Below are 13,394 nucleotides of genomic sequence, written 5' to 3'. Positions count from 1 at the left end.
TGGCACTGATTAGGGTTGACCAGAGGTCAAAACCCTAATCCAGAGGAATCTGAGTATGAACAATGAGCCCCTTGAGAATGACATAACCATGATGATGATGATGTACCCTTGCCAATAAGATAATGCTCAACCTCCTTGAGAGATAAAGAAAACCCTAATTGAAGCACATACCTTTAGATGGTTGGTGATCAATTCAATAAGACCCTCAGGCTTGAACCTCTTAACCCCTCTATCTCTGACAAGACCTTAGAGGATGACTTGCTTATTATTCACATGATATGCAAAGATGCAATGCCTAATGTCCTAAAACATGAAATGCAATATGCTAAACTAGTCCCAAGAAAGGAGGGCAAATTTTGAGGTGTTACATCAAGAAACCCTAATGAAAAGCAAACCCTCAGATGGTTGATCATCAATTCATAGAGACCCTCAGGCTTGAGTCATGTAACTTCTCCATCTTTTGAAAGACTTTGGAGGATGACCTTCTTATTTTCATATGAGATGCAAAATGCAATACCTAATGCTCTAAAAAATGAAATGCAATATGTCAAACTAGTCTCAAGAAGAGGAGGGCAAATTTTGAGGTGTTACACCAGGAACTGTTGCAATTATGGAGACATTGCCAGCATTTACGCCAAACGGAACCTGTGTTGCTAGAAATAGAATCTTTCACCGCCTCTTTTGGGCGTTTGATCCGTGCATCAAAGGTTTTGCATTCTGCAAACCTATTATTCAAATTGATGGAACATGGTTATACGGCAAATACAAGGGTACTTTGCTTATGGCGGTTGCATAAGACGACAACAAAAATGTCTTTCCCATTGCCTTTGCTCTGGTTGAAGATGAAACTGCTGATGGTTGGGGTTTCTTTCTTCGATATCTCAGAACACATGTGGCTCCACAAGTCAATCTCTATTTGATTTCTGATAGACATGCTTCCATTGAGACATACATATCGCACAAAACTTCATGCGTGTAATCAAAGATAAGAACCTTCACAAAAAGTGGTGAATGCTGGGTATGCTCTAACTCAACCGTCATTTCAATATTACCGTGATGAAATTAGACTGTCTAATGCATATGCAGGAAAATGGGTGGATAACGTACCAGTAGAGCAGTGGACAAGGGCATTTGATGGAGGCTGTCGATGGGGCCACATGACAACAAACCTCGTGGAATGCATGAACATCTACCAATAACCGCTTTGGTCAAATCAACATATTATAGGTTGGTTTCTACCTTCCTAACCAGAGGTGAAAGATGGAGTGCATTGTTAATGTCTGAGCAAATATTCAGTGAATGTTGTATGAAAGTGATGAAAGAGGAGAGCATCAAAGCTAGCACACACGTGGTAGCAGTCTTTGACCGTCATAGAAAAAATTTCAGCGTACAGGAAACAATGGGCCACAATGAGGGGAGACCAAATTTATCCTATGCTGTCAACCTAAACAGAAGTTGGTGCGACTGTGAAAAGTTCTACGCCTTCTGTATTCCTTGTTCCCATGTCATTGCGGCATGCACACATACTCGCCAGGACGCTTACAACCATCTATCTGATGTTTACAAGGCCATTACCATCATGAATGTGTATAACAAAAGCTTCTCAGTGCTACCAATGGAGGAATACTGGCCTCCATATGAAGGTGACATAGTTTGGCACAACGACGAGATGCAAAGAAAGAAAAAAGGACGACCAAAAAGCATGCGTATTAGAACATAAATGGATACGACTGATAAAATGATAAGACTATGTAGTATATGTCGTCAACCATGACACAACAAGAACAACTGTCCCAATCGAGGAGCAACATCTGCATCATAAGATAATATCTCCTTTTAATTTTTGTAACCTTGGATTTTTATATATCATTAACATTTTGTTACAACAAGGTTAAGAACAACCATCACTACAACATAACAAACTTAAAACAAAATATTTCTAACTGATTACAATAATCAAACTGATGTCATCTCGTCCAAACATCATTTCCCTAACATCCTTATCAGTTTTGACTCGCACGCAACCAAATATACTGTTGAGTCTCTCAATACTTCTAATTTTTTCTCCTTTTGATATTTTTCCATCTAACCAACGAACCAGCTCCCTCTTCAGTTGATCGAAACTAGTGATGTTCCAGAAGAGCATCAACATTAGAGGTTTGTCTCTAGAATAAACCACCTTTCCATAGCGACGACGAACACCAAACATGTTTGCAAAATGATGAAATGAGATGTGGAAAAATGATTCACACAACACATCTATTTATAAGACTATGTAGTATATGTCGTCAACCATGACACAACAAGAACAACTATCCCAATCGAGGAGCAACATCTGCATCATAAGATAATATCTCCTTTTAATTTTTGTAACCTTGGATTTTTATATATCATTAACTTTTTGTTACAACAAGGTTAAGAACAAACATCACTACAACATAACAAACTTAAAACAAAATATTTCTAATTGATTACAATAATCAAACTGATGTCATCTCGTCCAAACATCATTTCCCTAACATCCTTATCAGTTTTGACTCGCACGCAACCAAATATACTGTCGAGTCTCTCAATACTTCTAATTTTTTCTCCTTTTGGTATTTTTCCATCTAACCAACGAACCAGCTCCCTCTTCAGTTGATCGAAACTAGTGATGTTCCAGAAGAGCATCAACATTAGAGGTTTGTCTCTAGAATAAACCACCTTTCCATAGCGACGACGAACACCAAACATGTTTGCAAAATGATGAAATGAGATGTGAAAAAATGATTCACACAACACATCTATTTATAACAAAAAAAATTACACTTTACACTGAGGCGCCAAACCAATTGGCGCCTCCTCTACAAAGTAACACATGAGCACCAATTGGATTGACAGTACCATGTGTCATAGCCAATCCAACTGACGCCTCCTCTCTAACTTTAGGAGCTGACGTCAGTTAGTCTGACGCCTTCTCTTAAAAGTGGGGTAAATTGAGAATTTTTTTGAAATCAGGATTATTTTGGATTTTTTTTTGAAAATTAGGGATATTTGGGTAAAAAATTCTCCAATTTTATTTATATTAAATAAACTTAATTAATATTTTTAAATAATATTTTAAATTGAAATAATATAAAATTTAATATAAAAAATTAATTAATAATTCTTTTAATTAAAGTATAAAATATTATATATATATATATATATATATATATATATATATATATATATATATATATATAATTTTTTTTTATCTCAGTCAACAATACCACTTAATACCACTTTATTAAAGATAAATAATTTATTCTAATAATCATGGCCATAATGCAAAATTGAAAAGGGATAAAAGAAATCTAAAAAAATAAAGTTGAAGGATTAAAAGTTGGATTTTTATAAAGAAGGATTAAAAAGTTACAAATACGTAATAAGAGGATAAAGATGCTTTAAGCCTATAGATATTATAGTAATTAAATTAACATAATTAACTATTATCTCGTTTTTTATTATACATTGCTTTGGAAAATATTTTGTATTATAGACAATTTTATAATATATTATACTTTTTTATTATGTTTTAAACATTTATTATTCTCTCTTTTTCAATTATGTTAATTTATCTTTTCAATATTATTAATGAAAAACAATTTTATAAAATTTTTCGTATTTTTTTTATACTATAATTACTATATTTTTTAATACGTGTGAAAAATAAAAATAATTTATAATAAAAAATAGAGAGAATATTATTTATAAAGATAACGTTAACTTGTGTTTTACGGACACAAATTAAAAAATTTATTTATAAAAAAAATTATTGAAAGAATTAATAAAATATTTAAAATATATTATTATTAATGTCAATCTACAATTTCCAATATAAAAATCTCAAAGTAATTCATAGTTTATGACCGAGGGAATAATAAATAAACATTAATCATATTAATAAATAAAAAATGTTTTCAAATTTGTGTTTGTTTGTTATGTACTAGTACTATATACGAGTATATTGAATTCAATGCACACATCCGGTTCTATATACTCGTTGCCCATTGGATACTCTGATTAGAGTCTTCACCCTGACCCCAAGTTTTCAAACCTTAAAAACTGGGATCCACCCACCCACTCAAATGAATATTATTTTCCCTCACTTTTCTTCACCATATTTACACACTCATTCCCCACTCACTCTCTGCATCCGTTTCCTTCCACCCACTTTCCTTCCATTTCCTTTCCCGTGTCTCTCTGTAAAAAAATCTCCAACTCCCAATTATTTTCTCTTTTCACAACCAAAAAACCATAACCCGTGACTCTTTCAGTTAGATCACAATCCATCCCTTTCTTACTCATTTTCCTCGAACCTTCCTTCGTTTCTTTCTTCTACATATCCATTCACTGTTTCTTCTTTCATTTCACTATCTCTCCAATCGCTTCCATTTTTTCTCTTCCGGTATTATACACATTCTCTCTGTTTCTCTTTCATTTCATTTCATTTTCAATGTATCCATTTTTTCAACTTTTTTTTTTTGACTTTTATGCTTTCTCTATTGTTATTTACTTCACTCTTCTCAATTATGCCATTTTCACTTATTGCTTCTTTTGTCTCATTGCTTGATTTTTTAGACCTTCATTCGTCTTCAATACAATTCTGGTATGTTGGATAATCAATTCGACAATGTTTTGAAATTTGGACGTTTTTTATTTATATATCGGTGTTTGTTTTTTTATGGAATTGGATTTTTTTCCGTCGTTTGGAATTATATTTGGTGGTTTGTGAAGGATGAATTGTTTTTATTACTAGTTCTAATTTGGCTTATATGTTATATGATGATTTATTTGTGCGTACATTCATGTGATGGTTGGTGAGTAATTTGGGGTTGAATTGTAGTTTTTTTTTCACTTTTTTTGGGGTTTTAGGAAAGGAATGGTGATTTTTTTTTTAATAGTTTGAATTGGTTGTTTCTGTGTTTGGGGGAGCATTTGGCAAACACAAGTTTGATTTGGATGAAATTGATTTTGTAAAATTCATTTGGTTAGAAATTATTTGAGTTTGAAATTGAGAGTGTTTTTAGTCTTAAATCAAGTTTGATGTAAAATTTTAGTGTACATTTTCGACTCAAGGCAAGATCGAAATTTCTCACTTCTAGTTAAAGTTTTCAACTCACGTTTGATAGTAAGAAAATTAATTTAGATGGTTTTCACCGCATACCAGTATTTGTTTTTGATATTTACATGGACAGGCTTGTGCTTTTTTCAATTGTTTGATAAATGGAGTGAGTATACGATATTTTCCGATATTTTTATGATTGTCATTGTCTTTTTTTTTGTTTTGTTTCAGGTGTAGGCAGGAAGAATTCAAGGTGATGCTAGTAGTTGGATAACATTCATCTTCTTCTATATTGTATATCAAGTTTTAACTAGGCTGCAGTTATGACTGTGAGTACTACTCAGCAAGAGAAGTTTGTTAGGTTAGTTTGGTTATGCGTGTCTTAATCTACACTAAGTCATTTTCTGTTGCTGTTTGTAGCAATTTTATCAGTATTTTCTGTTGAGGCTGTTTCTTTTGTTCATTTTAACTGTCAGAGAGAGACCTTTGAAATTTGCAAATTGTTAAAGCATTTAATTTTGAGATGTTTAGTTTCTTAATCAACATTCTTTACTAGGCAATCTTGTGTGGATGAATATTTGAAAATATGAAGCACTCAAACATACACGGACACTCACACATACATGTACACACCGGTAATAGTATAAGAAAATGGGAGTAATTGGATATAACCACTCATGTCATGTTGTACACCAGGCATGCCTTCAATTTGAAGTATTAGTGCTATATAGATTAGAATCACCCGTTAAGTTTCTATTATTTAATTCTTGTAATATTCAGGTTTCAGGATTCTAATTCAGAGAAGGTTTCTGAGAGAATTCATTCTGCATTTGAGCGAACACAGCCGGGGAAATTTAGAAGCACATTAAGTTCATTTTCTGAGAAGTTTCAAAGGGGATTGGAATCTGGTTCTGAAAGGATGATGAGGTTCAGAACAACATTCGACTCTTTTCACCATAACAGTGCTCTTTCTAGAAACTTTGGCTCTAAAAGGAAAATACTTGATCCACAAGGTTCATTCCTTCAAAAGTGGAACAAGATATTTGTATTGTTGTGTGTCATTGCTGTATCACTAGATCCTTTGTTCTTTTATGTTCCCGTGATTGATGGTGAGAAGAAATGCCTTTCACTGGACAGAGGGATGGAGATTACAGCGACTTTTTTGAGAACTTTCTCTGATGTATTTTATATAATCCACATGATTTTCCAGTTTCGTACTGGATTTATTGCTCCCTCTTCCCGAGTTTTTGGAAGAGGTGTTTTGGTAGAAGATTCTTGGGCAATTGCTAAGAGATATCTGTCATCATATTTCTTAGTTGACATTCTTGCAATTCTTCCCCTCCCACAGGTATGCCTCTCTAATATGTTAAGGGTTTATGAGTATTAGATTCTAAATTTTACACTGTGATGTGTTCATTTGTAAACTTATTGACTCAACCTAATAAAATACTACTAGGTGGTCATTCTAGTTATCATCCCGAAGATGAGTGGCTTTGAATCACTCAATACAAAGAACTTGCTGAAGTTTGTTGTTTTCTTCCAATATATGCCTCGACTATTACGAATAATTCCATTATATAAAGAAATTACAAGGACCTCTGGCATTCTCACTGAAACAGCTTGGGCTGGAGCTGCATTCAATCTCTTTCTTTATATGCTTGCAAGTCATGTAAGTCCTTGCTACATTCTTACTTACATATTTATGAAATTATTTTTGGAAGTACTTTCTATTATATGTTTATGTCCAAACTATTTACATTCAATTTCTGGGTTTACAAGTTTTTTTCGTTTAAGTCCATTAACTATATACCTTTTTACCTCTGTGCTGGTAGTTTTATTCTTTCAAAAAGTTTATTTTGTCTGATCAATAAGGTAAAAGCTTTCATTCATAGACTCATAGTAAGTCCATTCTGTTGGTAACTCTGGGCATGCCCAAATATGTTAGGATTCTCACTCCTGTATAATATGTGCTATTAGAAGTAAACAGCTAGTTGCATGACAGATATAGCGATTATTACTGATATTTGAATATTGGGTAAAATCACTCTAGCCAAGATTTTGAAAGGAACCTAGTTTTACTGATAGAGAAATGGCAAGACTAGCTAGCCAGTAGTGAATTTGGCGATTAAAATTAACAGAAATGAAAATCACAAAATAAAGAGATATTTCAAGAAAGAGTCCTAGCTGTGGTATGGGAATGGCCAACCCCTCTCAACACCCCTCCTCACATAGAGATAGACTCTAGTAATAGGAGGATAACTATTAGATTTCAATTTCCAGGATTTTATGATACTAAAGATTTCTTGTGAATATTTTTTAATTGTTGGACCTGTCTTAAATTCAAAGGAAACTATATGAGATGGATGAGACAAAATTTGTTTCTTTAAGTGCATTTGCGTATTTTGCTCCACCTAATATATTTATGATTGATGATACAGGAAACATGATGACGCTGATCAATAAAAAGAAAATAATTAATAACCGTGTGGATTTAAGATATTTTATTCAATTTCTTATAGCTTCTTTTTATGGACAGTATTTTAGGCCAGATTTTTGTTCCGTTAGAGTTCTAATTTTGTATTTGCAAGTCTCAAGGATTTCGGTTGGCTTGGGTTGCTAGTTAGTATCATCAATTACTTTTGGGAGTTGTTTCTTGCAGCTTATGCCTAGGAAGTTGTATTTTACTAACTGTAATCTTAGTTCCCTGAGTAGACATAATCTTATAGGTCTTGTACTATAAAAGCGATGACAGATCCTTTTCTTTTAATATTTAAGTGGAATTTCAAACAAGAATTTTTTTCCACGGTTTGTCACATTTGAAGAACCATCCATGGATTGTGTTCTATTTATTCTTTTCTCAATCCTTATCTACTTTGTGGTAGGACCCTACTTGAACTCCTCCCTTTAAAGACTTGCATCACATAGATGTTTTTTATTTTCTTCTTATAATATAAAATAAACCTATTAATGTTTCATCACCGAACAGCGTAAGCTTTTGGGGTTGCTAATTCATGACATAGTATCAGTGTTTCTTTGACCAATTAGTATCAAGTTTGATCCTTGCAACTCCCATTGTTTTGATCAAATTCAAAGTTAAATTTTAAAATTTCAGTAAACGGTATGCGGGTTGTGCATTGCATGTTTAAAACCCCTAGAACTCTTGCATGAAGGGACATGTTATATTATAAATATATAGTAATACAATACCATTTGTTTCATTACCTTAACAATGGTTCAAGCTTAAGTTTCTTGGTTTTGTTTGTGGAGTATGAATATTGATTAGACATTTCTTGTGTATTTTGTTTACGGGTACTTGTGTTGGTACAGTATGAAGCATAAAGACTTGTGCTTGTGTTGGATATGTTTGACATTTGGCACTTGTATCAGTCTTGAGTGTTGGCACTTGTATCAGTCTTGAGTGTTGGCACTTGTATCAGTCTTGAGTGTTGGCACATTCGTGTTGCATTTGTTTCTCACAAAATTACAATTTTGATGCATGCTTGAAATGATGTCATCTCCATATCTTTCTCATTTCTAAGTTGTTTGTTTTGTTTAGGTCCTTGGTGCCTTTTGGTACTTGTTTTCCATAGAACGAGAAACCACATGCTGGCAAGAAGCCTGTCGAAGTAATGTCATGTGTAACAAGGCAGATATGTACTGTAATGATCATGGGGGCGGGTTTAAGACAATTTCAACATATTTGAATACTTCTTGCCCAATACTGGAGGAAGATAAAAAGCAATTTGATTTTGGAATTTTCCTTGATGCCCTTCAATCCGGTGTTGTGGAGTCGAGAGATTTTACCCAAAAACTCTTCTACTGTTTTTGGTGGGGCCTAAAAAATTTGAGGTGTGCTTCATTGATTATTTTTTAGTATACTATATGAACTTATATTCTAAGGCAAAGTATTATCTTACAATGTACTTTTACTAAAAGTCATTACCTAATATTCTTTAACTCTTCCTTCATCCTCTTTATTTGGATCTGGATTCCATTATTGCAGTTCTCTTGGTCAGAACCTAGCAACAAGTACCGATTTTTGGGAAATCTGTTTCGCAGTTTTCATTTCCATAGCTGGTTTGGTTTTATTTTCATTCCTCATTGGAAATATGCAGGTATGTACCCAAAATCTTGATAAAAACTGGTAGCTATAGTGAGTATATTAAAGAAACGAAAACAGAAATGTTAGAACAATCCTCTGCAGATTTTGTCTAAAACAACGTTTATATTATTAATACAAAATTAACACACTAGTACATTAGAGAAAGTTAAGAGAGACAATAATAGAATAGATATAAAGCAATTCCTATTTAAGAAAATTTGAGAGTCTTGGTCTCTTCCTTCCAAGAATTCAAGAGCTTGGTCTCTCCTACCCAAAAACAACTCAATAACTATCATATAATCAGTTTCTCCTTTCCTTTATTTATTACTAAAATTTAACAATATAACTGACATAATAATTTCCAAAACTATAGTTTCTTTTAATCATGCAATGAAGCTTGGAAGCACTATTTATTAATCTTCTGTTTAATTTTGTAAATTTGATTGCTGGTGCCCTTTCTCGCTTCTGTGATTTCCCATACTTAAATTCATAGTTTTCCTTTTTTGGCTTGTTTTGGTCGGGAAGTCTTTAATTGTATTTAGATTCCTTTTTTGGAAAATCGAACTATTTATACTTTATTTTATTATCTTCAACTTATCTCTAGATAATACCCTGAGCTTTTAGAGGGTGTCTTTGATTTTGGTTTAGAACACTAGTTGTTTTTGAGTTAAGTTTCCATGCAAAACTCAGATCAATATTTAGACACACAAGCCGTTCTTTTATTAGGATGTGCACTAGTTGTTTTTAAGTTAAGTTTCTATGCAAAACTCAGATCAATATTTAGACACATGAGCCGTTCTTTTATTAGAATGTGCTCTAGGTTTTAACTGATTATACTTGATTTGTTTTGAAACAGACATATTTGCAGTCAACAACAACCAGATTGGAGGAGATGAGAGTAAAAAGGAGGGATGCAGAACAATGGATGTCTCATCGATTGCTTCCTGACAGCCTGAGAGAGCGAATCAGGCGGTATGATCAATACAAATGGCAAGAGACCAGGGGTGTAGATGAAGATCGTTTAATTCACGATCTTCCCAAAGATTTAAGAAGGGATATTAAGCGCCATCTTTGCTTAGATTTGCTGATGAGGGTAAGTTTTTCCAACTTTTTTAATCGACTCGTTATTGGATTCATTATATCAAAAGGAAGTCTTGTGGATTTTAATGACAGCCCTTGAAGTGTAAACAAAATATCATTGCTATTAGATGATGAAAGACTATATAGTTTGATTTTTCATTTAACATTTTTAATAATAACCAGATGCTTTTCTCGTGTATGAAACTTAGGTGCCAATGTTTGAGAAAATGGATGGACAACTTTTGGACGCAATGTGTGACCGTCTCAAACCAATACTTTATACAGAACAAAGCTACGTTGTTCGGGAAGGAGACCCCGTCGATGAGATGCTCTTCATAATGCGAGGCAAGCTGTTGACCATAACAACTAACGGCGGTAGAACTGGCTTCTTCAACTCTGAGTTCTTAAAAGCTGGTGACTTCTGTGGAGAGGAGCTTCTCACATGGGCCTTAGATCCTCATTCCTCATCCAACCTTCCCATTTCAACTAGGACGGTCCAAACCATCTTAGAAGTCGAAGCCTTTGCCCTAAAAGCTGACGATCTGAAGTTCGTGGCGTCTCAGTTCCGGCGTCTTCACAGCAAGAAGCTGCGCCACACTTTCAGATTCTACTCGCAACAATGGCGTACATGGGCCGCATGTTTTATACAAGCTGCATGGCGGCGCTACTGCAAGAAGAAGCTTGAAGAGTCTCTCATTGAAGAGGAGAACAGGCTGCAAGACGCGTTGGCAAAGGCTGGTGGTACCTCAACAAGTCTAGGTGCCACCATATATGCTTCTAGGTTTGCTGCCAATGCACTCAGATTATTGCGACGAAATCGCACTGCAAGGAAGATTAGGGTGCCAGAGAGAATACCTGCTTTGTTGCTTCAGAAACCTGAAGAACCTGACTTTACTGAGGAAGAACAATAGCATGTAATTGGATATTGGTTTTACTCATTAGGAAAGGTGGAACATAGTTATAATGTAGTTGGATATGTCTGGTTTATTAATCAGGAAAGGTAAACATGCAACAAAACTTCGGTAGAAAATGTTCATATGAAATTTGAGTGAAGTTGTTGTATATGTAAATATGTTAGTCATTAAATGATTTTCAGGGTAAATTTTGCTTTCCATTCCTCTTTTTCTTGAGTTCTGTCTGAACTCATAAGAGGCTCATGAATGTAGAGACCGTATATAGAAAAAAAATCTTCATTATGATTTCTGATCATGTTTGATATAGGAATGGGAGAGTGGACAATTTCGCAGATGCAACACTGATTCCGGAGTGTTTCTTGTTTTTTGTGTGAATCTGTTTTCCGTTTGCAATTCTGTTTGATGTGTTGCTGCTGTTCGGTGTTTCCTTTGTGGAGAGGAAATTTTTCGAGGGCTTCGTAATTGGCTTGTGAAGTTGTGAATCAAAATACCATATAGTACTTCTCTAATAAATACATATAGTGCATTGTACACAAAAATGACCAAAATAAATGCAAATATGATATTGGTATAGATAGCAATCACATCACACCTAGTTCTAACTTTTCCCATAACGATCAACTTCCCCAAATGATATGTAAAAACCGATGATTGATGGCTAGAAATTAATCGAAATTAAGACATCTATCACTACTGCTAATCATTTAATAAGGAAATCTCATATTCCAATTTCCCATGCCTAAAAAATTGACTTTAAAAATAAAATAAAATAAAATAGAATGGCTTTTAGTCCTATGAAAAAGATTGACTTTTATATTATATTTTATTAAATTTCTTTAGGATAGTTTTTTATATAAAAGGTGCTTCTTAATTATTAAACAACTAATATATTTAATTGATTTATAGATGAGATACATTCATTATTCAATAAATCCGCAATAAATCCGAAAAATAAATTATATCTTATATAAAAGAATGAGCTATTTGACTGTATAATAAAGTTCTACGTTATTTTTGCATATAACCATTGCAATTTTATATGCTTAAACGCAAAGGGTTGTTTATTATATATTCTTCCAAATTTTATGAATTTCCAAATTTACCTTTTACCTTGTTTCATGTTGTTTATTTAGAATGACATTTTAAAGAAAAATAATGATATGTTTGAATAATAACTTCTGGACAACAAGTTACATAGTTTGATTGTTGCTATCTTGAGAGTCACATTTATAACATTATCTATTTCATAAATCTCTTACTCAAGATCCTATAACAGATTTTCTTAAATTCTTTAAAAAAAATCTTCTTTTCTTAATTAATAACTGAGTTTGGTAACACAATTACATTGTATTTAAACACCATATATCATTTAAAAAGTTACAAAATTTATCCGGATTGTAACTTTCAGACATTTGGAATGATTGTTTGAATTCTCTTTGTTTTTAATTATTGTAGGTATGGGACATTATGATATTGTTAATCAAGCTATTACATAAGATATTGTGTCGACGTATCCCTAATTTGGTGTTGTAAACGTTGATGTTGGAAAATAATTTACCACTGAACATAAATTTACGTTACATGATCATATGCATAAATGAGTTAGTGCATAAGTTGCCAAATTATGTTTTGATAAATTGAAAGCTATTGAAAAAGAGTCCAATTAAAAAAGTCTACTGCGGAAGCACTCTTAGATTTAATTGGTGTCACAAATTTTTATACATTTTAGTTTGTATAGTCAATTATGTGTATAAAGTGGCATCCATTTGCAAGATGTACAATTTTAAATTTGAATGGTCGATTAAAAAGTGTTTAGTTTAGAAACACTCCATTAATATTTTGCACTCAGGGTCTACTCGGATAACACTATTCAAACAAATTTCTAACTCAACTAATAACCTTGTTTAACATAGTGTGTCTTACTATCCGAACAAACCACTTACTTAACTAATAGTGTGTTTGTATGACCCAGTTGTCAGATTTCCCACGAGTGAATTAATCAAGCAAGTTCGCGATAACTTTTCATCGTAGTCGGTAACAATCTTCCATCCGACGATTATAAGAATTTTAGAGAATCCATGCCTGAAAAATGATTCAGATAAGAATCATTAATATCTACACAAAATTTTCAAAACTTCTATAAAATTAATAAGTTACATGTATGTCTATTACTTGAAAGAGACACGTCTGACCATTTGTCTCGTCCTCCCAA

At 33.2% G+C, this 13,394-nt stretch overlaps 1 protein-coding gene across 5 annotated transcripts; it reads left to right on the top strand.

Moving 5' to 3' along the window:
- Window positions 1–4,082: 4,082 nt before the first annotated feature.
- On the top strand, window positions 4,083–11,380 carry LOC127098627 (cyclic nucleotide-gated ion channel 1). Of its 5 annotated transcripts, none has more exons than XM_051037268.1 (8): window positions 4,083–4,429; window positions 5,318–5,447; window positions 5,867–6,434; window positions 6,543–6,755; window positions 8,643–8,935; window positions 9,090–9,201; window positions 10,045–10,281; window positions 10,478–11,380. In XM_051037268.1, the coding sequence occupies exons 2-8, from the start codon at window positions 5,410–5,412 to the stop codon at window positions 11,177–11,179; spliced, it is 2,163 nt and encodes a 720-aa protein (XP_050893225.1). In that variant the 5' UTR covers window positions 4,083–4,429; window positions 5,318–5,409; the 3' UTR covers window positions 11,180–11,380. The 5 variants fall into 5 exon arrangements, with proteins under 5 accessions (XP_050893225.1, XP_050893226.1, XP_050893227.1 ...); XM_051037269.1 differs by lacking the exon at window positions 4,083–4,429 and adding an exon at window positions 4,474–4,630; XM_051037270.1 differs by lacking the exon at window positions 4,083–4,429 and adding an exon at window positions 4,661–5,152.
- The last annotated feature ends 2,014 nt before the right edge of the window (window positions 11,381–13,394 follow it).

The sequence above is a fragment of the Lathyrus oleraceus genome, chromosome 6 (genome assembly GCF_024323335.1).
Source record: "Lathyrus oleraceus cultivar Zhongwan6 chromosome 6, CAAS_Psat_ZW6_1.0, whole genome shotgun sequence".
Classification (NCBI taxonomy): Eukaryota; Viridiplantae; Streptophyta; class Magnoliopsida; order Fabales; family Fabaceae; genus Lathyrus; species Lathyrus oleraceus.
This window is presented reverse-complemented; position numbering and strand designations above follow the sequence as displayed.